Genomic DNA, 23,876 nt, shown 5'->3' with positions numbered 1-23,876 from the left:
TAGGTTATTTTTATTTTATTATTATTTTATAAAAAATATTTTAAAAAAAATATTAGTATTTTTTTTATTGTTTGAATGAAAAAAAATAAAAACTTTATAGGAAAAACAATTTTTCGATCATTGAAAATACTATTAAGTTTGGAAAATGACAATTTTCTTTAATGCTTGACTATTATTGGTCATTTTTATTGGTTGTGAGTCTACTAAGACTTTTGGATCATTTGAATCAATTAGTTTTTTGTTTGACCAATCAATGTCTTCAGTTTTTTTTTTTTAATTATTTTCCAATTGATTTTTGATATCATACTAAACAATAGAAAATAAATTTTTTTTAAAATAATTTTTATAAAAAAACATTTTTCATAGAAAAATAATTTCATGGTTGACTTTAAACACCTCATTTGAAGGATGAAGTCTAGCCATGGAATGCTGACCTTTCTGGTACAATTGAAATGGTTGCCAATAAAATGCATAACAATTTTGAAAATGAAAGCTCAAGAAGAAGAAGAAGAAGAAGAAGAAGGTGACAGAACATATTGAAATAATTAACAAAGGAAATGGAAAGCAATAAAAGCAATAACAAAGACACAGCACCAGAAAACTTTGACAAGTAACCTTTCCGCTCTTCAATCAATTTTTATTCTCTGTGTTTTCTATTTTACTTATAACGAACTCTTAGGTAACTTTTTCTTCTCATAGATTGTCACAAGTCAATAACAAACGAACCAACTTTTGCATTAATTGTTGCTTATATTTTTTCATTTATCTAACACTTATCATTAGCCGGTGACGGATTTACAAAAAAAATTGAAAAAAAAAATGAAATTTAATTCTGTAATTTCATAAAAATTAAAAATTATACATTAGAATTTTATATGAATGGTATAGAAAATTAGTCTAATTAAGTGGAAATTATTCCTTAAAGATAAAGAATTGATTGAAAATTTTATAAAGGAAGAGCAGGTCATGTTTCTATACAAAGAGACCATTCATCAATACTGGATGATACCCACCAAATCACTCTAATTAAATTCAAATTTTATTAATGCTTTCAGTATGACATTGTCTCAAATTTAATTAAAATTTATTATTAACTATTTGAATTCGTTATAAGTCTAATTATTATTATTAAAAAAATTTATTTTTTTTAATTTTATATATTTTAATTAATAATTTACGTAAAAAATTATTTTATTTAATAATTTATATTTTAAAATTTACTAATTCCATAATATACTTAAATTTTATTTTATATAAAATAAATATATAAAAATTTATAAATATTATTATAAAAAATATTTATTTTATATTTAATTAAAAATTTATATAAACGGATTTGAGTAACGAATACCTAACATGTAAAATTCGAATTCAATTCATATCTGCCATAGATATTATTCTTCAAATCATAACTCATCATAAATCTAATTATATACTACTTAAATCTGTACCATTAAAATTTGGTAAAATTATATGCCCGTAAAAATTCAACTCATTGTCATCCTTAATTGATGTGTTCATTAATTTAGTAATACTAGAATTCCATGTATCATTCGAATCTTTTTGCAAATCACAAAAGATTGATTTGAGTTTTCTATGTTTTTTCCAAAAGTCTTTTTGCTGTCTTGGAAGTATGTTTTAATGGCCTTGCTAAGGCTTCTTATGCTCTGGTTGGAGGTTGCTCGAACGAGAAGTCAATGTTTCCCCTTTCAGACACTGATCGGAGTTGAGCGGCACTATCGACCGATACCCTCTGCATGCATTTGTTGCTAGCCTGGAGTTTTTGTATGTTGGGTTTTGGGCCTTGTTTGTCTTTCCTCTAGTCCTTTATGCTTTACTCTGTGGTTGGGCCATTCTTCGGTCTAGCTTTGTAAACCATGAACTTGTATTTCCCCTTTTATCAATGAAATTACCTAAAAAAAAAAAAAAAAAAATCAAATTAAGGCCTTGTCTAGTTGAGTTGAGTGGTAAGTAGATTAAGACAATAAAACTTTTTTTTTGGAAAATAAAAAAAGAGTATGCTTGGTTGCATTATCAATCCATCTTCATAAGAAGTAAGCCATTCCATTTCTCTTGTTGAAGGGAAATAACTTAGATGGGATTTGATAAGTTGCATTTTCCTATTTAAGTATAATATATTTTATTAATTTATTATATTTTAAATTATATTACGTGTATTATTATCTTTTATAATTTAGAAGCAAATTACTTCTTAATAAGTTAATTTATATACGAAACACATTTATATTATATTTTTCATGAAGTAAATTATTTGAGAGTGTACTTCTTAGTTACTTGAGAGTATATTTACTAAGAAGTGTACTTCACAGAAAGTAGAATATTTTGAACTAAACAATGTCTAAACACACTTTTTTTTTTCTACCTTTTCTTTAATAAGATGAGATTTTATAAGGAAATTGAAGATTTTTAAAGTTTAAAAATTATAGATTTGTGTTTTGAGAGAGTTTTTGAGTTTTAAAATAAAGCTTTAAAAATATTTAAAAGCCTTTACTTTTCAACCTATCAAATTTATGAATTAAGAAATTAAAAAACAATTATCTAAATATCATTAAAAATTTTCATGGCTCTTAAATAATAAAAAATATAAAAATTTAAAAATCATACAAAATCTTATTTAAAAAAAAGCTCACTTTAATAAATTTACCTTATTTAAAAAAAATCGCAAAAAATTCAAATTTAATTTTAGGGCAAAAAATCTTGTTGCCCCTATTTATTTATAATACATATAAATGTGTGACGTGGAACATTTGCACTGTCCAAAATATCCTTTAATTATTTATATTATTTATAGTAATTTTATTTTTTATTATTTAAATTAATTTTAATTTTTATATAAATTTAAAATTTTTAGTCATAATTATGCTTAACTTCAACTTAATTTATATTATTTATAAAAGATATTTATTAATATAAATATTAAAAAAAATAATTCTAATGGAATTATAAAAAAAAAGTTATAATTCCAGTGGAATTGTAAAAAAAAAAATCATAGAAATAGTATTTTTTACAATTTTTATCCTAATTTAATTATACAAGTAATTTTAAATTAAGTAGAATTTTATTTACTGAGAAATTTCATATATTTAAATTTAAATAATATAGGAATTTACATAATTATATGGAATTGTAAAAAAGTCATAGGAATAGTTTTTTTTTCATAATTTTTATTCTAATTTAATTTTTCAAGTAATTTTAAATTAAGTAAAATTTTATTTATCAACAAATTTCATATATTTAAATTTAAATGAAATAAGAATTTATTATTATTTAAAAATCTTTAATTTGATTGGTTAAATTAATTTCCTATTTAAATTTAAATTATATTCTATTAACTAATATAATTTTTTATGAAAAATTTTATCTCACCTATTGTTTTAATTATTGATATTCATCCTTTTTAGCATGGTGAGCAATTGCACTTTGGGACCATTTTTCACAGGCATATGTAGATGCATTGTAATACTTTAAAAATATCAAATGTCTTGCTGATTTTTTATATATTATTACTTGTATTATGTTAATTATCCTCTCAATTTTTTAAATAACAAAAGTAATATGTAATATTATATTATATATTATACAAAAAATTATTAAAAATTATACATAAAAATTAAATAATAAATATATATAACGAACACAAATAATATGCCATGAATGCACGTTAATAAAAAAAAAATAACTTAATAAATGTTTAACACTGATAATAATAATAAATTGAGACAGGGGTTGGGTTAGTTATCGTTGATTCTTGACAAGCCCAATTTCTAAGCATGCTCAGTCCTTCATTGAAATTTGAAAGAGCTATGGTACCTAACAAAGGGAGATTAGTTGTCCTTTATTGGGAAATTTCCTTTGCTACAAAGACAATGGTAATGGACAAAAAAATATTTGTTCCAAAAGCAATCCCATTAGAAAAAAGTCTATTAATTGTATGATTCTTTTTTTTTTCCCCTATATTAGCATTAAAACACTGTTCTTGGGTTTTTTTTTTCTTCTTATTTTGATTTTAATTATGACTTAATTTAATATGTCATAATCTTAAAAACCATTAAATTAAATCTTATTGTTAAATAAATAACTCAGTGTCATAATTGTTTTTATGGATGTAAGATAAAAAAAAATTCAAAAAATAGAATAAAAAAATTATTAAAAAATATATTTAGCTTGGATTGGGCAAGCAAATGTAAAAACTCATTTTATGACTAGGGTAACTACTTTTTATATTAGTTATACTTCTAAGATCTTTTAGTTTTGTTCTTTTGTCTGATATTGTTTAATATTTTGAGTTTTAAGGTGAGTGTATTGAAAGGTCTGCTGACTTGAGTTTAATTTGAATATAATATATTAAATTTTTCCTCAATTTTATTAATAAAATTATTTATTTTAAAAAAATATAAATTTAATATAATGTGTAATGTTAGAAAAAAAAATAATCATGCTTTGGGCAACACCTAGCCATTTTAAACTAGTGCTGAAATTATTGTAGACAATTAATAAAATTTTAAAAGAATAAAATCTTATATAAATTTAATAATTTATGCTTCATGCAAATAGTCTAAGATTGTTTTTTTTTTGTCATTAAATTTATGTTTTAGCAAGATTTTAAAATTAGTATAAAAATTTAAGTTTATGAAGTATTTAAAATTTTATAAAGTCAATGAATTAATGTATAATTAAATATAGCATAAAAAATGAAACTTTCTTATACTCAAATAGTTAAATATTTAGCAAGACAAATGACCTAATTTCAACATCATTAATCTCTATTTCCTTTTTTAGTATCTCTCCAGCCAACATGTTGCTATGAAATTTTTGGTTGGACCGAACAAATCTCTAGCACAAATTAATAATATCAATATTAATTAATTTACCACCAACTAAAGAGGACTTTTTAAACTCAATTTTTATTAATGAAACTTGATTAAATCTTGAGTTTGGTCCACAATCAACCTAAACAAAAGACTTCACCAGCATGCATCATTATTTTTATATATTTATGCATTGTATATTCAAACTAGATCTCCAAGCAAATGATCTTGTTGACTGAGATGTATGAATCCATGGGCAGGCCTAATTGCTTTTGATTTGAATGTGTTGGTCCATGCTATTAATATCCATTATCATTTGTCCCCAAGATTTTAGAACTAATAATAGACTTTCAAAGGTTACATGAGTACTATTTTTTTAGGCATGCCCTAAAAATGAGGTAAAAGCTCTAAGGTTTTTAATCTAATCATCATATGCATAAAGGACAATAGCACCATCATACTTGTTTCCTCTTATAGATTGAACATGATTAAGTGCACATGTTCACCAATATGAATGTATTAATTAATTAAATAATTAATTGTTAGATTTAATCCTACATGTTTGTATTTTAAGTTGTTTATAATAGCCTATATTTAAATAAAAATTTTCCAAATGAAAGTCAGCTTTCTAGAAGTGATTTTGGTAATTAAGTAGCTATATTTTTCTTTAATTAGCTTATTTAGTGGGATCTAATTATTGCAATCCCCTCTTTGCTAAAAAGAATAAGAAGAAAATGCTTACAAGAAAGATGGATTTGACAAGAGATGGGCATGTTTATTATGTGTTTAGACTTAGAAATGCATGCATGGAACTTATGGATGACCAAGAGATGAACTCAGTTAAACCTTCATGAGATGAGAAGTCAAAGACAATGGAGGATGAACAGCTGTGATCAACCCACATATTTCTTTCAGTTTGGACTTTGGTTGTATGGATGGGAACGACTGTGTTTGACATTTTATGTTTGTTATTTCTTTATATTAGAATCTTACATTGCTCATACGATAAAGAGTAAAGTCTTTGCATTAGAGTATTATAATATTCCTCCTCTCTAAACTTACATTACGAGTCAATCTTTTAGGCACTAATTAGTTAAATATATGGACTAGAAACCCATTTGATTATTGCCTAATAAATCATTGTAATTATGATACTTTGTTGAATTTCATCACCTAAGAAAGACTTGTGAAACAAGCATTCAAACAAGTTATTCTTCTTTTTTCATAGGCCAGTGGTTGCAACAAGCTAACCACCACTATATGGTGTTGAACTAAGTTTGCTACTGAGATTTGACCACTTGGCTTGATCAAAACCTAATCTCCCCTGCATCAAACTAACGCCCTAGCTTCTCTTTCTATATTCCTATAAATAGAGCATCACCCAGCTCCGCTCCTCCCCAGCTACATCACCAGCTAATCCATCACTGACCCAAAAAGACTCTAGAGATGGAGTTTTTCAGCCACATTATTTTAGGCCTTCTCGTACTCATAGCTTCTGCATTCTCCTCAGCCAATGCAGACAAGACTCACTACCATGATTTTGTTGTATGTGATCTTCTTCTTCATAATTCGTTAACCCTTCTTCTTCTTCTTCTTCTTAACTATACTTATATAAACTAACCATTTGAATATTGACACAGATTCAATCAACTCCAGTGAAGAGGCTGTGCAAGACCCAGAATGTGATCACTGTAAATGGGATGTTCCCTGGACCAACTCTTGAAGTCAATAATGGAGACACTCTGGTGGTCTCTGTTGTCAACCGAGCTCAATATAATGTCACGATCCATTGGTAATTAATTCTATAAATTCATGCAATTTATTAGTATTCTATTTCTATTATTTGGCATAATTTTCTACACCAACTTTGTTTATGCAATGCATGTTTAAGATAAATACTAAGTTCCTGGTTCTAAATTATTGTCTTTTTATTTATTATTATTATTTTTTTTGTTTTGACTGATAAATTCAATATTATTAAATTAAAGCTGATGGGTTTAGTTTTTTTTATATTATTTTGTATCTTTTTTTTATATAGGCATGGTGTAAGGCAAATGAGGACTGGATGGGCAGATGGGCCAGAATTTGTGACACAGTGCCCAATTAGGCCTGGAGGGAAATACACCTACAGGTTCACTATTCAGGGACAAGAAGGGACACTTTGGTGGCATGCTCATAGCTCTTGGCTTCGAGCTACTGTTTATGGAGCTCTAATCATTCATCCAAGAGAAGGATCTTCATATCCATTCACTAAGCCAAATCGTGAAACCCCAATAATTCTTGGTATACAATTAACTAACTCCAAGTTAAAAGCTATAGAAATTTTTTATATATAAATTATAGATATAATGCACTCGCACAGATAGAGAAGAAAAATTTTAGAAATGATCATGATGACTAATGGTGATTATACATGTTGATGATGATGACGACGACGATGATCAGGTGAATGGTGGAATGCAAATCCCATTGATGTTGTGAGGGAGGCAACTAGAACAGGAGGAACACCAAATGTTTCTGATGCGTATACCATTAATGGTCAACCTGGTGATCTTTACAATTGCTCCAGCCAAGGTTTGCTTAATTTCTGTACTCTCTCTCTCTTTAATTTCGGTGGGAAACCACGGAAATTCATGGAATAAGGTGGTTACAGCATCTAATCACACGTTTTCCCAAAAGGACAAAAAATTCAATGATGCTGGTTCTTTTTTTTTCCTCTAACATTCAAGTGTGGTGTCTCCTCTTTCTTAAATTCAGAAAAAGTGTACAGAAAAGGTGATAAAGCAAATATTGATATCCACTAGACTGCTTTGACTATTAGGAACATGCTTACGGTCCAGTTCCTTTTGAGTTATGGTCTAGTTCAAAATTGAAATTAGACTAATTTAATTTATAATAGAATTCAAATTTAAAATTAATATTGAATCGAATTAAAACTGGTAGATTTATTTGGTTCAAATTAATTTTTTTTAAATAATTCAAAAATAAAAAAAAATTCAATTGTTGAATTTAATAGGGGACCCTACAATTCCAAGTACAAACCCCCTAAAAATTGAATCAGAATCACTAATTCTGATTAAAAGTGCCTTAAGTATGGAGACTTTAGAGTGCTATACAAATGGCTGGCAACAATTATTGTCAATGAACAACAACAATACAAGGTATTCTTTCAGTAAGAATCCATCAAATTAACTGTACTAATGAGTTTTTTTTTTTTTTTTTTTTTTTTTAATAAATTCGATGATGCTGAAATTGTCTCTAAACTGTAAGTTTTCAGGTTAACTGCTAACAGAAACTTGAATATTGTATGCTCATTGTGCTTGCCTGCAATCAATCAAAATCAAAGACAATAATCTACAAGATCTGATTTCTCTTGCAGATACAGTAATTGTCCCTATTGACTCTGGCGAGACCAACCTTCTCCGAGTCATCAATGCTGCAATGAACCAACCTCTTTTCTTCACTGTTGCCAACCACAAGCTCACAGTTGTTGGTGCTGATGCTTCCTACGTAAAACCCTTCACCACCACTGTCCTAATGCTAGGACCTGGCCAAACCACCGATGTTTTGATCTCTGGCAACCAGCAATCTGCTCGATACTACTTGGCAGCACGAGCATACCAAAGTGCGCAAAATGCTCCATTTGACAATACCACAACTACTGCCATTCTTGAATACAAATCTGCACCTTGTGCTGCCAAAAATTGTTCATCAAGCAAACCAATTTTGCCACCTTTACCAGCTTATAATGACACAGCTACAGTCACTGCATTCAGCAATAGCTTCAGGAGTCCTAATAAAGTCCTAGTCCCAACTGATATTGATGAAAATTTGTTCTTCACAGTCGGTTTAGGGCTCAACAACTGTCCACCCAATTTTAACAGGTCCAGTCAGTGTCAAGGGCCCAATGGAACGCGCTTCACAGCAAGCATGAACAATGTATCCTTTCAACTCCCATCCACTTTCTCTATATTGCAAGCTCATCAATCAAGAGTACCAGGAGTTTTTACCACTGATTTCCCTGCTAAGCCACCTGTACAATTCGATTATACGGGTAACGTGAGCCGATCTCTCTGGCAACCAGTTCCTGGAACTAAGGTTTACAAGTTGAGGTATGGTTCAAGGGTTCAGCTAGTGCTACAAGATACAAGTATTGTCACACCTGAGAATCACCCAATTCACCTTCATGGATATGATTTCTATATCATTGCGGAAGGGTTTGGAAATTTTAATCCCCAGACTGATACATCTAAATTTAACCTCGTCGACCCACCTCTCAGAAACACAGTTGCAGTACCTGCGAATGGTTGGGCAGTCATCAGATTCGTGGCTGATAACCCAGGTAAAAATTGCTCAAAATCATACACAAACTTCATTTTCTTTTTCATAGAAAAATTGAGTGATTTTATTTGTTTTTGCATGAATAGGTGTCTGGCTAATGCACTGTCACCTGGATGTTCACATCACCTGGGGACTGGCCACGGCTTTCTTGGTAGAGAATGGAGTTGGAGAATTGCAATCTATAGAGTCTCCTCCAGAAGATCTGCCTCTATGCTAAGATCAATCATAAAAACTTATCCATTATTATTACATGAAATCAATCAACGCTGAAAATAGCTGTTGTTCTCCAAGTGTGTGAGTTTAGTATTGTTTTCCCTGCATTTGGGGATAGTTTCTTGCTCTGTTTCAAGGTTCTTTTATATAGATAAAAGTGGGTATGAAAAATCTGGTGCTGCAGTGCAGATGTAAAACCAGGAGCCTGCTATATTTCTCGGTTCAGGATGTACTTCTTTTCTCTTATAGCTAATGTTGAAAGAAGATTCTCCATTTCTTTCCAATGTTCTCTCTGTTTCAGAAACCTGTCTTGATCAACAAATTGTTACACAATCTCAAAATGTGGGGCATTTTTTAATGGACTCATTACATTAAACACACAAATTAATTAAAAAAAATAATCATTAAAATTTTATTATGGTCCTATCTGCTAGATATGGAGTTGAATTCGATATCAAAGTGTGAGACTTTTCAACTCTTTTTGTGATCTTGAACAGTTCAATTCAGCTGGAGTCTATATTTTAATGATGAAAAGAAGGGATACCTCCAAAATGTCCTGATGATTTTGAAAAGTTTATATTCTGTCTGTCCACCACTTAATGCCTTAGACTAGATTATGCCCCATTAGGTCATAATTAACCAAGTAATCTCCTTTTCAATTTTATGGTTTTAACTTCAAATGAACCATAATTCTTGTCTTACAATCAATCATGCTTCTCACATGTGCATGCATTTCATTTCTCTTTTAGGATTCTGTGCCTTCTTGGTTTATCTCAGGATCAATTGGACCCACTTCCTGAGCTGTATGCAGAATTGCAAATCTGAGAAATGATGGCATTGGAGCTGCTCAGTCTACCATTAAAAAAAAAAAAAAAAAAAAAGAAGAGAGAGGAAGAAAAGGCTCTTCAATCTATTGCTTCCACATATGCCTGTAAAATTGCCCTGTGGTATGAAAGACAAGCAGAACAAAAATACAAATTAGAAGAAGGAAATATAATTGTTGATGAATAATAATAATAATAATTAATAAATCAATAAGAGAGCTCAGTTCTTGGAAAGCAGTAGCTTGCTCCTTAAACTGGTCCACTTTTGTGTCAGTTTCTTGGTTGGCGTCATTGCATACTTGGATTTTTTCTGGAGAATCAATAAATTACAAATGGCTGCTTCAGTTGAACTAGCTTCATTCATCTGGGATTTCATTCTTGGATGTTTTTCATTTTCTCAAGTTTAATTTGGTAATCATACCTAATGAAGCAGTTAATTCTCCATAAACTTCCAAAATAAAAGCAATTAAATAATTTAGAAATGACTGCTTGAGTTGAGCTATATTCTTGTGTCCAGGCTTTTTGTTCTTGGATTTTCTCTGGCCCAGCCATTAAATTACTAAAGACTGCTTCAGTTGCACTTGCTTTCATGTGTCTAGACCTTTTGTTCTTGGATTTTTCTCAATTCCAGGTTTAATACGATCACACCTAATAGAGAAGTTAACAATCAACAAACTTCTAAAATAAAATATGTTTTTATCAGCACTATATTGGATCTCTGTGTGGGCAGAAACATGTCATATCTTCATTTGCTATTAAAAATTGGGTTTATGTTACAGTTGCTTAATTCTTTAAATGATTCTTTTAATAAAATTGATGATGATATCAAGCATTATTTTTCCAAAGTCATTCTATGCTCTTAGAATAAGAATAAAACATATGATAATTCTCCAAATAATATTTTATTTTATGATATGGTATTTAAAGGATATTAACTTGAATTTAAGTTTTAATAAATTTTATTTTTACTCAATCAAAGGTATCTCCCATTAACAAGGATTGAACACTCGACCTTACTTAAGTGATACAGAATCCTTCACCAATAACGCCAAACCCATTCCCATTAGTCTAAATTTTATTTTTTAAAATTATTTTTATGATTAAAACTATGATTCAAACATTCATTTTCTTTCATTTCATTTCCACTTTGCAAGCAAGTGGGGGAGTGAAGGTAATTGATTTTTGCATTTTAACTGCTCTAGCTAGTTAGGATTGCATATTAATTATATAATTAATAACACCACCAAAAGGTTCATTTACTTGCATATATGCCAAGCCAAGCCAACCACTTCTCCAAAAAAGGGAATGCATTAATTCAGAACTGTTCCTCTAAGTGATATTCAAGAGATTTAATTGGGCATAAAAGAAGGATTTGTTGGGTACTTTATGATAGGGTTGGTGCAAATTCATTTTGCTGAAACACAGCAAGCAACATCATTTTTATGATCTATATTCTAAGAGACATATGCACAACCACTAGTGGTTATGGAGAGAGTGTATTAGACACATTTTCTTGGTTTTTCTGGGGATTTAGATCAGTTCCCTGATAAATAAGCCATCATTTGAAATGGAGGGTGTAATGTGGTCCATGTTTAACTTATGGTGTCTGTAATTTATCACAGCTTCCAATAGTAAAAATCCAATAAATATCTCAACAAAAATGAATAATAAACATTGACTTTAATTTTGATGTGATTTTTTTTTTGTTCTTTTTGCCAAAGTTTTGAAGTGAACTAATTTGAAGGGAAAAGAGAGATAGAGTGTATCTTAAAAAAGAAAAAGAAAAATAAAAGAGAGATAGAGTGTGAAATCTATGATGCCCACCCATGCATGCCATTGAAATTAATGATGTCGTTTAAAATTGCATAAGTTTGCAACCATTCATAACTACCAAGGAAAATGGAAACCAAGAAAAGCAAGAACCAACATGCACAATATTAACCAGAAAAAAAAAAAAAAAAAAAAAAAAAAAAGAGTGAATTATAGAAAAAGCACATGAAAACTTTGACAAGGAACCATCACTCTTTCAATTAGGCTTTCATTTCCTATTAAAATTGCCAAGACATATATGATTTTTAATTCCTATTTGATACCTCACGATTCTTGAAAGTCAATAACAAACTTTACCAAACTATGTTACTTGTCCTTTCAATCTTGTTCACCTATCAAATTCTAAACCAGCAGATTCTCTATCTCTCTCTCTCTCTCCCCTTGACATGCTTCCTTCCAAAGAGACTAAACTCACTCTCCATATTTGTGGGCTTGCTTAGCTCTTGCCCTTCACTTAGCTGCCTTCCATCTAACAAACAATGACAACCCCCTGAGCTCTACTTTTTATCATATTTTCAGGGATTCTATGAATTATAAATGACTATATAATAATGTCTTTTCAAGCCTAACCTAATTTAATCTAATGTCTGAAGGCATAGCACTCATCTAGTAGATTCAAAATCGAGTACTCACCCCCTCAATTCCTTCACTCTAAAAGAAAAAAAAGAAGTCTTTCCTACATTTTTTTTTTCTGAACAGATCATCATAAATTAATTTTTACCATTATACTAAATTCATATTCAGTCAATTTAATTAATAAATGTTTGACTATTCATAGCTACTCAGAAGACATGATATATTTTATGAAAAAAAAATATATATTTATCATAATTAGGTGATGATAATAATTAATAACTATGAATTTACCCACCTGGTATTTGGTTCACCAATCGAGAAAACATGAATTCCAAACGTGTATATGTTTTGAGATACATAATTAATAAGAACTAAGCACTTGCTTCCTATTGAAATCCATCCATGTTCAATTATTGATCTTGACAAGTTAACTAATTCACATATCATTAATCCAAATTGACCCATCTAAGTTTCTGCGAGTGAATTTGTTCTTGGACCCAACAAATTTTAATTACAAGTATTTGCAAACAAATATTGAAAAACAAGGGGTTTTTTTTTTTTTTTGCACTCAATCTTTTTATTTTAAAGCAGACTTTAATTTAAGGGCTGATGTACAGTTCTAGAATAGAAATTCTTTGAATTAAATGGCAATTCGTAACGAATGTTTGCTCAATTCGAATAAAATTATACGTAAATTTTACAGAATTGTTATGAAATTATGCAGCTTGAAATTTATCCTTATGATCAAAGTTACATATACTATAATATAGGCGTTATTCACACAAGTAATGAGATTTACTCGTTTCTCAAAATATTTTATCCCCTAAACATAGTAGAGAATTAAAAATTCTTTTAATTTAAAAAATAAAAATAATATTCATGTAAAAACATAAATTTTCAATAGTAATAACATAAAAAATTATTCTAATAGATAAAATTTTATATTTATTAAAATTCATTAAATATATTTATTTATTATTAATTTTATATAAAAACTAAATATTATATATAAAAATGTGTAATCTTACATATAAAAAATGCGTAATATCACATAAAAAATATTTTTTTATATTATTAATACAAAATTAATAAAAAAAATACATTTCACGAACCTTAACCACAAGTGCAATATTGCACTCGTTATTAAAAAAAAAAAAAAAAAAAAAAACAGTAATTTAATTAGCTTTAGAGGTGGTGTAGGTTCTCCTCTGCATTCAAATGTATGTTGTCTTGGTCTAATATCAACATCTGGGCTTGTGCTTAAAGAATCAGTCATGTTGGTAAAACAGTTAGTATAGGCATGAATTCTGCTATGTAAAGTTGATCTAGCCTTGAGCTCTTTAAAATTAACACAAATAATATTAGGTGGAAAATGATGGGAAAATGACTTATCATATAACATTGAAGAGAGGGACTGCTGTTTAATTTATAAATAATTTCTCATTTCTGTATTATAATTTTATTTTTAAAATTCAATTGATCTTGTCCATTAAATAATTATTTTAAATATTGTTGAAAAAAATAGTATTATTTTAAATAATTTTTATGATTAAAATATTTTAAATTAATTTTTAATATTTTCTAAAATTTTCTTTTTCAATTTAAAAGTTTGACTTGTTTTGCGAGCACAATAATCAAAAAGTTGGATGCCTACATCAGGATTCTGATATGGAATTTTCAATAAAAAAGAAAAACAAAGGGTTTGACTATATTATGCAAGTCTTTTCTTTTAGTATTGGATTATTGCATATGCTCAAAAGAGATAATTAAAAAAAAATTTAAAATGTTCATAATAAACTAATTACTTTGAAACTTTCAGTGAAATTGTATTAAAATACAAGCAATCATTACCCTCTCAATTTACAAATCTAACACATTAAAAACTAGAATGAACAATATAATTAAACCCCTTTTAATTTTTTTGGTGAATTAATATATAAAATTAATTAGTAATGATGATTTATTATTTGTTAGAATTTGGAGGAGAATGAGAGAAAAAGAGACTTATGAAGCAAGCATATATATGAGATATTATTCACTTTAGATATGGCAGTGGGTGCAACAACTCCTACAGGGTTGAGCAATTTTTTTTTTTTTTTTTTTTTTCGGAAATCTTACCCCTTCTCCAAATCAAAACCTAATCTGCCAACCTCAAACAGCCTCTCTCCTCACACTCTTCCTATATATACACGTCCTCTTTCTCGTTCTCTCATCACTACCTTCACACCTATCTTTCACTAGTGCAACTTAGCTAAAGTCTAAAGAGAAATACAAGAAGAGAAGAAACAAAAGAAAATGGAGGCTAATTCTTGCTTTTTCTTTGGCCTTTTGCTTCTCTTAGCTTCAACAATGTCACTAGCTAATGCAAAAGTTCAGCACCATGAGTTTCTAGTATGTCTTCTTTCTAGCTAATTGAGCTCTTTGGTTTAATGGGTCTTTATTTATTTTTCTTGCTGTTGATTAATTAGATATATTATGAACGTTTTGAAATTAATTGTTGATGAAACAGGTTCAAGCAACAAAAGTGAAGAGGCTTTGCAAAACTCATAATACCATCACAGTAAACGGGATGTTCCCTGGACCAACCTTGGAAGTGAACAATGGGGACACTTTAGTTGTCAAAGTTACCAACAAAGCAAGATACAATCTTACCATTCACTGGTAACTTTTTACATATGCATGGGGCATGCAATCGATAATTCTTTTTTAATTGAGAAATATTTAATCCATAGTTCAATTAAAATTAATGTTCAAATACTCTTGTTGATTAATTATATCTCTGCGCAGGCATGGAATAAGGCAGATGAGGACAGGATGGGCAGATGGGCCAGAATTTGTGACACAGTGCCCAATTAGACCAGGAGGAACTTACACTTACAGGTTTACAATTGATGGACAAGAAGGAACATTGTGGTGGCATGCTCATAGCTCATGGCTTAGAGCCACTGTTTATGGTGCTCTAATTATATATCCAAGAGAAGGAACCTCATACCCTTTCCCTAAGCCCAAAAGAGAGACGCCCATTCTACTTGGTAACGATATCCATTTAATTATGTTATTATCACAATCTTTATTACATTAAAGATCATTGAACTAATGGTGATAATGAATATTATCATCAGGGGAATGGTGGGATGGCAACCCCATTGATGTGGTGAGGGAGTCAACTAGAACAGGAGCAGCTCCAAACATTTCTGATGCTTATACCATTAATGGTCAACCTGGAGATCTTTACAACTGCTCCAGCGAAGGTACATTGCATTTTTTTTTTTTTGAAAATCAAAGGTACATTACATGTGCTTACAAATATTGGTACTCACATTCACAAGTTCTTAAATAACTATGATGGGCCAAGATTGCCCACCAACCTCTGGGATTAGCCCAATCAGTTGTACAGCCTTGCAGCGCATGATTTTAATTGATGGGTCATATAGCCCACCATTCTCTCAACAGTAGTCACTGAAATTTGAATTCAGAACAAAATGTTGCTTGTAACATGATTTCAAAGAAGATAACCTCTGTATCAACTATTATGCAGACACTGTCATTGTTCCAATTGGCTCCGGCGAAACAAACCTCCTCCGGGTCATCAACGCTGCGCTCAATCAACCACTATTCTTCACCATTGCCAACCATAATTTCACAGTTGTTGGTGCTGATGCCTCCTATCTCAAACCCTTCACCACTTCGGTCATCATGCTAGGACCTGGCCAAACCACCGATGTTTTGATCTCCGGTGACCAACTACCAGCTCGATACTACATCGCAGCACGTGCCTATCAAAGTGCCCAAAATGCTCCATTTGATAATACTACCACCACTGCCATTCTTGAATACAACTCTGCTCCTTGCCCTGCTAAGTGCCTTACAAGCAAACCAATTATGCCCCCGTTACCAGCCTTCAACGACACAAATACAGTCACTGCCTTCAGCAACAGCCTTAAAAGTCCTCGGAAAGTTGAGGTCCCAACTGATATTGATGAAGACCTCTTCTTCACAGTTGGCCTAGGACTCAACAGATGCCCCAGGAATTTTCGTCGTAGGCGGTGCCAAGGACCCAATGGCACTCGCTTCACAGCCAGCATGAACAATGTCTCTTTCGTGTTTCCTTCAAACTTCTCCTTACTACAAGCTTATCAGCAAAACATACCAGGAGTTTTCACCACTGACTTTCCAGCACAACCTCCGGTGAAATTTGATTACACTGGAAATGTGAGCCGGTCACTTTGGCAACCTGTTCCAGGCACTAAACTCTACAAATTGAAGTATGGATCAAAGGTCCAGATTGTGTTGCAGGATACAAGTATTGTAACACCTGAGAACCACCCAATTCACCTCCATGGATATGATTTCTATATCATTGCAGAAGGCTTCGGAAATTTCAATCCCAAAACTGATAAAGCTAAATTCAACCTTGTGGATCCACCAATGAGGAACACAGTTGCAGTACCTTCAAATGGATGGGCAGTCATTAGATTCGTGGCAGACAATCCAGGTAAAAACCTTAAATTTCTGAACTTAAGGCAATGATTTTATGTTCTTCAATTGTCTCTTTTAACATTAAATTGGTCTGTTTGCAATGGATAGGTGTGTGGATTCTGCATTGTCACTTGGATGTTCATATTGCATGGGGTTTGGCTATGGCTTTCTTGGTAGAAAATGGAGTTGGGAAGCTACAGTCTCTAGAGCCTCCTCCAGCTGATCTCCCTCTATGTTAAGATTGATAAAAGAAACGCAACCCATCAATAGGGGTTGCTATTTTTTTTTTAATTCTTTTCCTTATTCATAATTTTCTAGGTGGTTTCCCTGCATTAGGGATATAGTTGTTGTTGTTGTTTTTTTTTTTTTTTTTTTTTTTTTGAAAAGATGGAGAGATAAAGGTGGGTTTAGAAGAGATGGTGCCTTTGGCAACATTAGCTGCCATTTATTTGCATTAATACCCACATGTTTCTTTATTTTAATTACTGTCAATAACACATTTTCTTTTTAAGTACAATGCTCTTCTCTCTATGCCTTTTACAAGGATTCCCAAATTATTAGATGTTCTGATGAAAAGCAACACCAATTTAATATGAATTGAAGTGAAAATGGCAAATTTGAATATTTTATTTATTATTATTAATAATAATTTCTGTCTAACACGAATGGAATGACATAATTGTTAATGGAAATAAAATTTAATGACCAAATTATTATAAATTAAAAATATAAAAATCATAAATCTTTGGTAAAATGGAAATAAAAATTTCAAATATAAATTAAATATGAGTGAAAATATCACTACCAAAAAAGAAGAAAAAAAAAGTAGTCAATGTTGGTATAACAACATTGAATGAAGGAATTAATACAATATTTGTGTTCTAATTAAATGATGGATATATAGATATATGACAATTGGAAAATAAGTGAAATGGTGAAAGGAATAGACAACTGATTGATTGAAGAACAAGAAAAGTGTTTAAGCAATTGAATTAACCTATATACAATTTTATTATGCATATAAACTTAAATTCAATAATTTGGTGAACAAAAGATTATATTCAATTAAATAAGTATTTATAAACAAAATAAGAGAATATAGCTTCTAAAGTTAATTAGAAGCTCAAAATGTGAATTATCATAACAAAAAAAATCCTCTAAATATCCTTATGAATTAAAATGTTCTATATTTTGTAAAATTAAACTTTTTAATCATTATATTAAAAAAAATGTTAGTCAATTTGTCTTAACTTTGGTTACAAAGACTAAATAACATAGATAGGTAAAATTACATGAACTAAACAGTATGTATGGTTAAAACTATAAAGACTAAATAATATAAATATTCAATTCTTAAGTTATTAGCGAGTTCTTTAAAAGAAAGATTAAATAATTTGATTTTATAAATTGAGAAAATTATTGTTTGTTTTGGTCTATTATAAATTTAAAAAATAAATATGTAGTACTCATATATTTAATAAGTAAATTTTATCACACATCTTGTGTCTTCGATGCACACAAGGTATCAAGTCTAGACAAGAAAAATCATTAATCAAGTTTTTAAAAAATAAGGATTATATAATTAATATTGACAAATTATAAGGACTTGATAGTAATTTACTCAAGAGAGAAACGGTGAGTTTAGTGTGGATCGGTAATCTCTCCAGCAGCTTGTTTACCGGTAGCCGAGGTTCCAAACGATAATATGCTAGTATTGTCTCAATTCTAATATTTCGCATATTAAATTATATATATGTATATAAAAAAAAGAAATAACAAAAAAAAATTTAAATTCGAGATTTTTTTTATGATATTAGGGAAAAAATTATCTCAGTTTTTCTCTGCAAGAAGGGCAAAAATTATTATTGCTTTTATCCAACTCACTATGTTTTATCACTAACACTGAAATATCACAAAAGTCTGATGAAGCAAGCACATCACCTACCAAGCCTAGCTCTTGATACTCAACCCACTGCATCATCTCTTTCTCAAATTGCGTTCTTCTTAGATTCTTGCCTACTATAACAAGATTATACTTTTTCCTCAAAGATCGAACCACGTCCATCATTTGTAAGCTATTGTTGGCTACCATCTCAGAGCAAACAACACAAGCATTTCCCACATTTTTCTCCTTAAATTCCTTCAACGATATCTCATCCAATTGCTTCTCCACCCCACATACTTTTCCCTCTTCTTGTTTGCAGCAAATTTTGAATACGTTGATTCCCACTTTAGGACTCCCTGACATTCTGCTTGCTAGTGCCAGGGCTTCACGATCATCAGCACCACCTATGAAGAGCACCGCTACCTTAAAGTGGCGATTCAAGTTGATCATCCGAAGACATAATCCCCTATCTATTAATATCCCAACAGTGCAAGACGCTTGTTCTTGCAGCATAGTATTAAAATTCCTTATGCTGTTTTGTACACGGTTAACTTCTTGGTTTCCACTGAATGGAACAATGATCAAAGGAATGTGTCTATCTTGTGCAAGGTTGCAAATGATGTTGTGCATGCTTTTGTAGGGAGCAATTGCGATGAATGATTGTATTGTGATAGGACCAGATGAATTATTATTATCTGTTGCAAAGTTGTTGAAAGCTCGCATGATGTGATGTGAGTTTTTGGGTATGAATCTTCTTCGGTGCTTGTTGTAAGGGATCAGTAATGGAGCTGCTCGACCAACAAGCTCAACAAGGTGGGTGACATATGCACATACTGCTCTGTTTTTATTCGGATTGAAAGCTTTGATTAAGGCAATAAGGCCATGGACGTTATCTTCATGGTAAACACATGAAAGAACACGTAATTCAACGTCTTTAGGAGTTGATTGGAGCGTTCTCAACCGCAGTGCTTTAGTATGATGATATGTAGTAGTTAGTCTAACATGAGGCTTATAGAGAATATCTACTAAAGGGCATACAATACTGTTTAAGAAGAGGCAGAATAGAACTATTGTTGCATAACACTGCTTATCCAAAAGCTGCATCACAGAAACCAGAATGAAATTAGTACCTGCTAAGTTGATCAATTGACATCATGAATCAAATTAGTTAGATAAAATCATCACTACAACAAATGTCAGAATTAGCAACAAAAATTTTGCAATGATATTAATTTGCAGCGGTATTAATTTGCTGCAATAAAGCTAGCATATAGCAGTAACATAAACAATTGCTATTAATAATATGTAAAAAATATATAACAACAATTATTGTTGTCTCCAATAATCTTTTTTCAGTGATCATAATTTTATTGTAAAATACATACAATTACAGCAATTTATATATTACTATCATAAACTTATGTAAACAAATTTATTACTTTTAATAATAAAAATTTTTGCTATTAAATCTAATATTTCTTGTAATATATAGTGAAAGAATTTTTATTACCTTGTCTTGCTGCCATCTCTCATAAAAGGAAAAGTCTTCTACACCTTTGAAGCTTAAAACAACTCCAAGCAATAGACCATTTTTAATTCTTATATCAAAAAATAATGAAATCAACATGATTCCCAAAATCTTTGACAAATGCAACAGCATGAGGATAAGCAAGAATACAAGAAAAGAATTCATATCCTTTACTGATGACATATCTGTTAGATAACCAATTTGAATATAAAACAAAGGCAAAAATATTTCAGTGACTATGAGTTCTGATTTCTCAACTATCGTAGAACCCAGTGGAGGTCCATCTGGTACTGCTAAACCAATTAGCACAGCACCAGGAATAAAGGCTCCCCATAAAATATCAGCTATTAATGCCATGAATAAAGCCAATAATAGCACTGTTACAACAAAAACCTCTTGCACTGATTTCCCTTCTGGAGTTCTCTTGATAATTTGAAGTACCGTTGGCCTTACAATATATATTGCAAACAATATCACTGCTGATATGAGAAACATGATTTGAAACGCAGCCAAATAACTTCCGATTCTAGTAAATATTATCACGACCACAAAAATATTAGAAATGACATTGGTAATGGTCTCTGAGAGGATGGCAATTGACATTGCAAGTTGGCCTAACTCTGTGGTTATAAGGTCTTGTTCTTCCAAGTTATTCGCAACAACAGGGAAAGAACTCTGCGTTAAAGGACATGCAACTAAGGGAAATGGGAAACCACGACCAAAACATCCAGTGACATGATATTCCACAGTAGAATTGAAGAAAAAAGAGATTGCTACAGGAATCATATAACCAGATATACCGATGGTCCAAGCATTTCTGGCTATCTTTAACAATGAAGCTGTGTCCCTTTTCACAGCAGTAAGAAAAACGAAGTATGATACACCAAACTTCACCAATGTATTAAGCACTTGCATCTCTTTGGCTGGATAAAATGTTTCCATAAATTTCTTGTTGCGGCCCAAGACAGAGGGTCCTAATATAATCCCTGCCTGCATGGAAAGTGATCGATATCTACGTTAAGAAGTCTTGGAATTGTTATAAAACAAACACAAAACTTATAAGAACAAGTTTCACTATAATAAAAATAACAAATTAAAATCACTCATAACTCTTCAAACATTAATTCCAGTAAATTTACCTAAATTTCATAATCTATGGCAATAGATAAAATTTGCATGGTTCATATCGCAGGAGCAACCCCAATGAGGTTAATGGTGGTGACGGATTGATCTCACTCAAATCAAATCGATGCAATTAAAACACATCTAAAACCAAAACAGAATTCCTAACTCCATCTATAATTATCTACATATGTACCAATTGTTCTTTTCGTTTTGTAGAGAAAATATCTAACCTTTGAACATATAAAGATTTAAAGAAAAAAGGATTAGAGAAAGTAAAATGGTGAAAAACTTACCAAAACATTGCATACAAATTTTGATTGTCTCAAAGGCCTGAAAAGCAAGTAAATCAACCGAGATAAAACGAAAGCCAAGATGATTTGAAGCATGAGGACTGGAAATATGAACTTGAGAGGATTATCATTGTTATCCTTAGAGAATATATTATGGTTTCTCTTTTCCTCTTGATATGAGAAGCAAACTACAGGATGAGCATTTCTCAATTCTCCATGCTTGACATAAGTTGTCAAACCACTATATCTCGACATCCTATACAATATCCAATTTTTTTTTTTTAATAAGCAAAACAATTTTATCAATAAATTATTTAGAAAAAACTTAGCATGCAACATCCAGCTAAGACCTGATCATTAGACCTTTCTAAGACAATCTATCCTATGACAAAGCACGCTAAGTGAAAATACCTGAAAATTTTACCTGAGATTTAGTTAAAAAAAGCGTCAACGAAAAATGATGGCCTCAACCATGAAGAAAGGTTGAGAGGTTGCAATTTGACAAGGAGTTTATGGTTCTGTTATGAGCTGCATTAATATCATATTAGAGGCCAAGCTTAAAAGACAAAAACACGAGCCATAAAAAGAAACAAGAAAAGCTATAAGGTGACAGCTTATTAATTCATTCTCAAGAAAAGATAATTAAAGACATTTTTACATTTTATATGCACTTTGATGCTTTCTCTTTGACTTCGAATTTCCCCCTTTTTTTATTTAAATATATGGTATTTTCATGCTCAGACCAAGCTCTTTCCATAAGAATCAAGCTCTTTCAATAAGAACGATTGCAGATTTAAATTTCCTTTTTTTTTTAATTCTTCATTTATCAAATAATTTTTCTGAATCTCTGCTTTCCAACAAGCTTTTTGCTAAGGATATAATTATAATAGAATAATTGAATTAAATAGATGAAATTTGATTATTTTAATAAAAGTAATTTAATTTTCGGTTTAATTTGATTAATATTTTTAGAAAATTTGATTTTTAATTATATTGATTCGGTTAAATTACTAATTAAATAAAAAAATTTATTTTATTTTTTTAATAAAATACAATATAAATAATTATATATATAAAATGTAAAGGTTCACAAGAGAAATAATAAACCAGAGCAATTGAATTTCAAAGTGATCTCCTATTAGTGTAATAGTTAGGCATTATATAGCCTTCACATAAAACAGAATCATCGTAAAATATGCTAAAAATTACAGCAGAAATAGAAATAAAAAAAACTTTTCTAACTTCTAGCAGCAGTAAATATCTCCTGTAGAATAGGTCTTTATTGACTGAATCAAACTACTAACAATCCCTCCCTTGAACTTATTCCTTCTGTAAAAGAATTAGTTCAAAACTGAATAAGTACTCATGCCCAGTCCTTGCCGTAACTTCTGGAAAGCATCTAACTTGAGCGGTTTAGTCATTAAGTCTGCTAGCTGATCTTTGGTACCACAGAATTGTAAATCAACAATGCCTTCTTTGACTAAATCTCTAAGAAAGTGGAATCTTACTCTTATATGCTTGGAGCGCCCATGTAGGACAGGATGTTTCGATAATTTAATTGTCGAAACATTATCACACATTAAGATTGTAGCCTCTTCTTGTGACTGGCCAATGTCTTCTAGTACTCTTCTCATCCATATCGCCTGACAAGCACAAGCAGCAGCTGCTACAAACTCAGCCTCTGTGGTTGACAAGGTAACAATAGGTTGCTTGCGTGAAGACCATGCCACAGCACCTCCACTCAATAAAAACACATATCCAGAGGTACTTTTGCTATCAACCATGTCACCGGCATAATTGCTGTCTGTAAATCCCACGAAGCAATTTTCTCCACCCCTCCTGTAAAATACTCCATAATCTATTGTGCCCTTTAGATATCTTAGCACTCGTTTTATGACGGCAAGATGGAGCTTTGTGGGATTGGCCATAAAACGACTTATGAGACTTACAACAAAC

General features: G+C 30.6%; 3 protein-coding genes across 3 annotated transcripts; 2 read left to right on the top strand and 1 right to left on the bottom strand.

Moving 5' to 3' along the window:
- Positions 1-6,205: 6,205 nt before the first annotated feature.
- On the top strand, positions 6,206-9,667 carry LOC110645549 (laccase-12). Its single transcript, XM_021798755.2, has 6 exons — positions 6,206-6,374; positions 6,470-6,621; positions 6,868-7,112; positions 7,275-7,403; positions 8,209-9,171; positions 9,257-9,667. Exons 1-6 carry the CDS (start codon positions 6,276-6,278, stop codon positions 9,385-9,387), a joined length of 1,719 nt encoding a protein of 572 aa, XP_021654447.2. The 5' UTR covers positions 6,206-6,275; the 3' UTR covers positions 9,388-9,667.
- Positions 9,668-14,830: 5,163 nt separating this feature from the next.
- On the top strand, positions 14,831-17,609 carry LOC110645545 (laccase-12). The gene is made up of 6 exons (XM_021798752.2): positions 14,831-15,004; positions 15,123-15,274; positions 15,401-15,645; positions 15,736-15,864; positions 16,152-17,108; positions 17,201-17,609. Exons 1-6 carry the CDS (start codon positions 14,909-14,911, stop codon positions 17,329-17,331), a joined length of 1,710 nt encoding a protein of 569 aa, XP_021654444.2. The 5' UTR covers positions 14,831-14,908; the 3' UTR covers positions 17,332-17,609.
- A 1,308-nt stretch (positions 17,610-18,917) lies between these two features.
- On the bottom strand, positions 18,918-22,175 carry LOC110645551 (cation/H(+) antiporter 15-like). Its single transcript, XM_021798757.2, has 3 exons — positions 21,924-22,175; positions 20,488-21,495; positions 18,918-20,075 (listed from the first exon to the last, which is right to left on the bottom strand). Exons 1-3 carry the CDS (start codon positions 22,173-22,175, stop codon positions 18,918-18,920), a joined length of 2,418 nt encoding a protein of 805 aa, XP_021654449.2.
- Positions 22,176-23,876: the final 1,701 nt, after the last annotated feature.

The sequence above is a fragment of the Hevea brasiliensis genome, chromosome 8 (genome assembly GCF_030052815.1).
Source record: "Hevea brasiliensis isolate MT/VB/25A 57/8 chromosome 8, ASM3005281v1, whole genome shotgun sequence".
Classification (NCBI taxonomy): domain Eukaryota; kingdom Viridiplantae; phylum Streptophyta; class Magnoliopsida; order Malpighiales; family Euphorbiaceae; genus Hevea; species Hevea brasiliensis.
The sequence above is the reverse complement of the archived record's forward strand: the minus strand, read 5'-3'. Positions and strand labels throughout refer to the sequence as shown.

What these genes read in the sequence shown, in the direction of transcription:
- LOC110645549 (XM_021798755.2), top strand. Translation starts at nt 6,276, where the DNA reads ATGGAGTTTTTCAGCCACATTATTTTAGGCCTTCTCGTACTCATAGCT. An exon ending in CTCACTACCATGATTTTGTT is followed by an intron (nt 6,375 to 6,469) that starts GTATGTGATCTT and finishes ATATTGACACAG; the next exon opens with ATTCAATCAACTCCAGTGAA. An exon ending in ATTCGTGGCTGATAACCCAG is followed by an intron (nt 9,172 to 9,256) that starts GTAAAAATTGCT and finishes TTGCATGAATAG; the next exon opens with GTGTCTGGCTAATGCACTGT.
- LOC110645545 (XM_021798752.2), top strand. Translation starts at nt 14,909, where the DNA reads ATGGAGGCTAATTCTTGCTTTTTCTTTGGCCTTTTGCTTCTCTTAGCT. An exon ending in AGAGACGCCCATTCTACTTG is followed by an intron (nt 15,646 to 15,735) that starts GTAACGATATCC and finishes TATTATCATCAG; the next exon opens with GGGAATGGTGGGATGGCAAC. An exon ending in ATTCGTGGCAGACAATCCAG is followed by an intron (nt 17,109 to 17,200) that starts GTAAAAACCTTA and finishes TGCAATGGATAG; the next exon opens with GTGTGTGGATTCTGCATTGT.
- LOC110645551 (XM_021798757.2), bottom strand. Translation starts at nt 22,175, where the DNA reads ATGTCGAGATATAGTGGTTTGACAACTTATGTCAAGCATGGAGAATTG. An exon ending in AATTTGTATGCAATGTTTTG is followed by an intron (nt 21,496 to 21,923) that starts GTAAGTTTTTCA and finishes CTTTCCATGCAG; the next exon opens with GCAGGGATTATATTAGGACC. An exon ending in AGAGATGGCAGCAAGACAAG is followed by an intron (nt 20,076 to 20,487) that starts GTAATAAAAATT and finishes TCTGTGATGCAG; the next exon opens with CTTTTGGATAAGCAGTGTTA.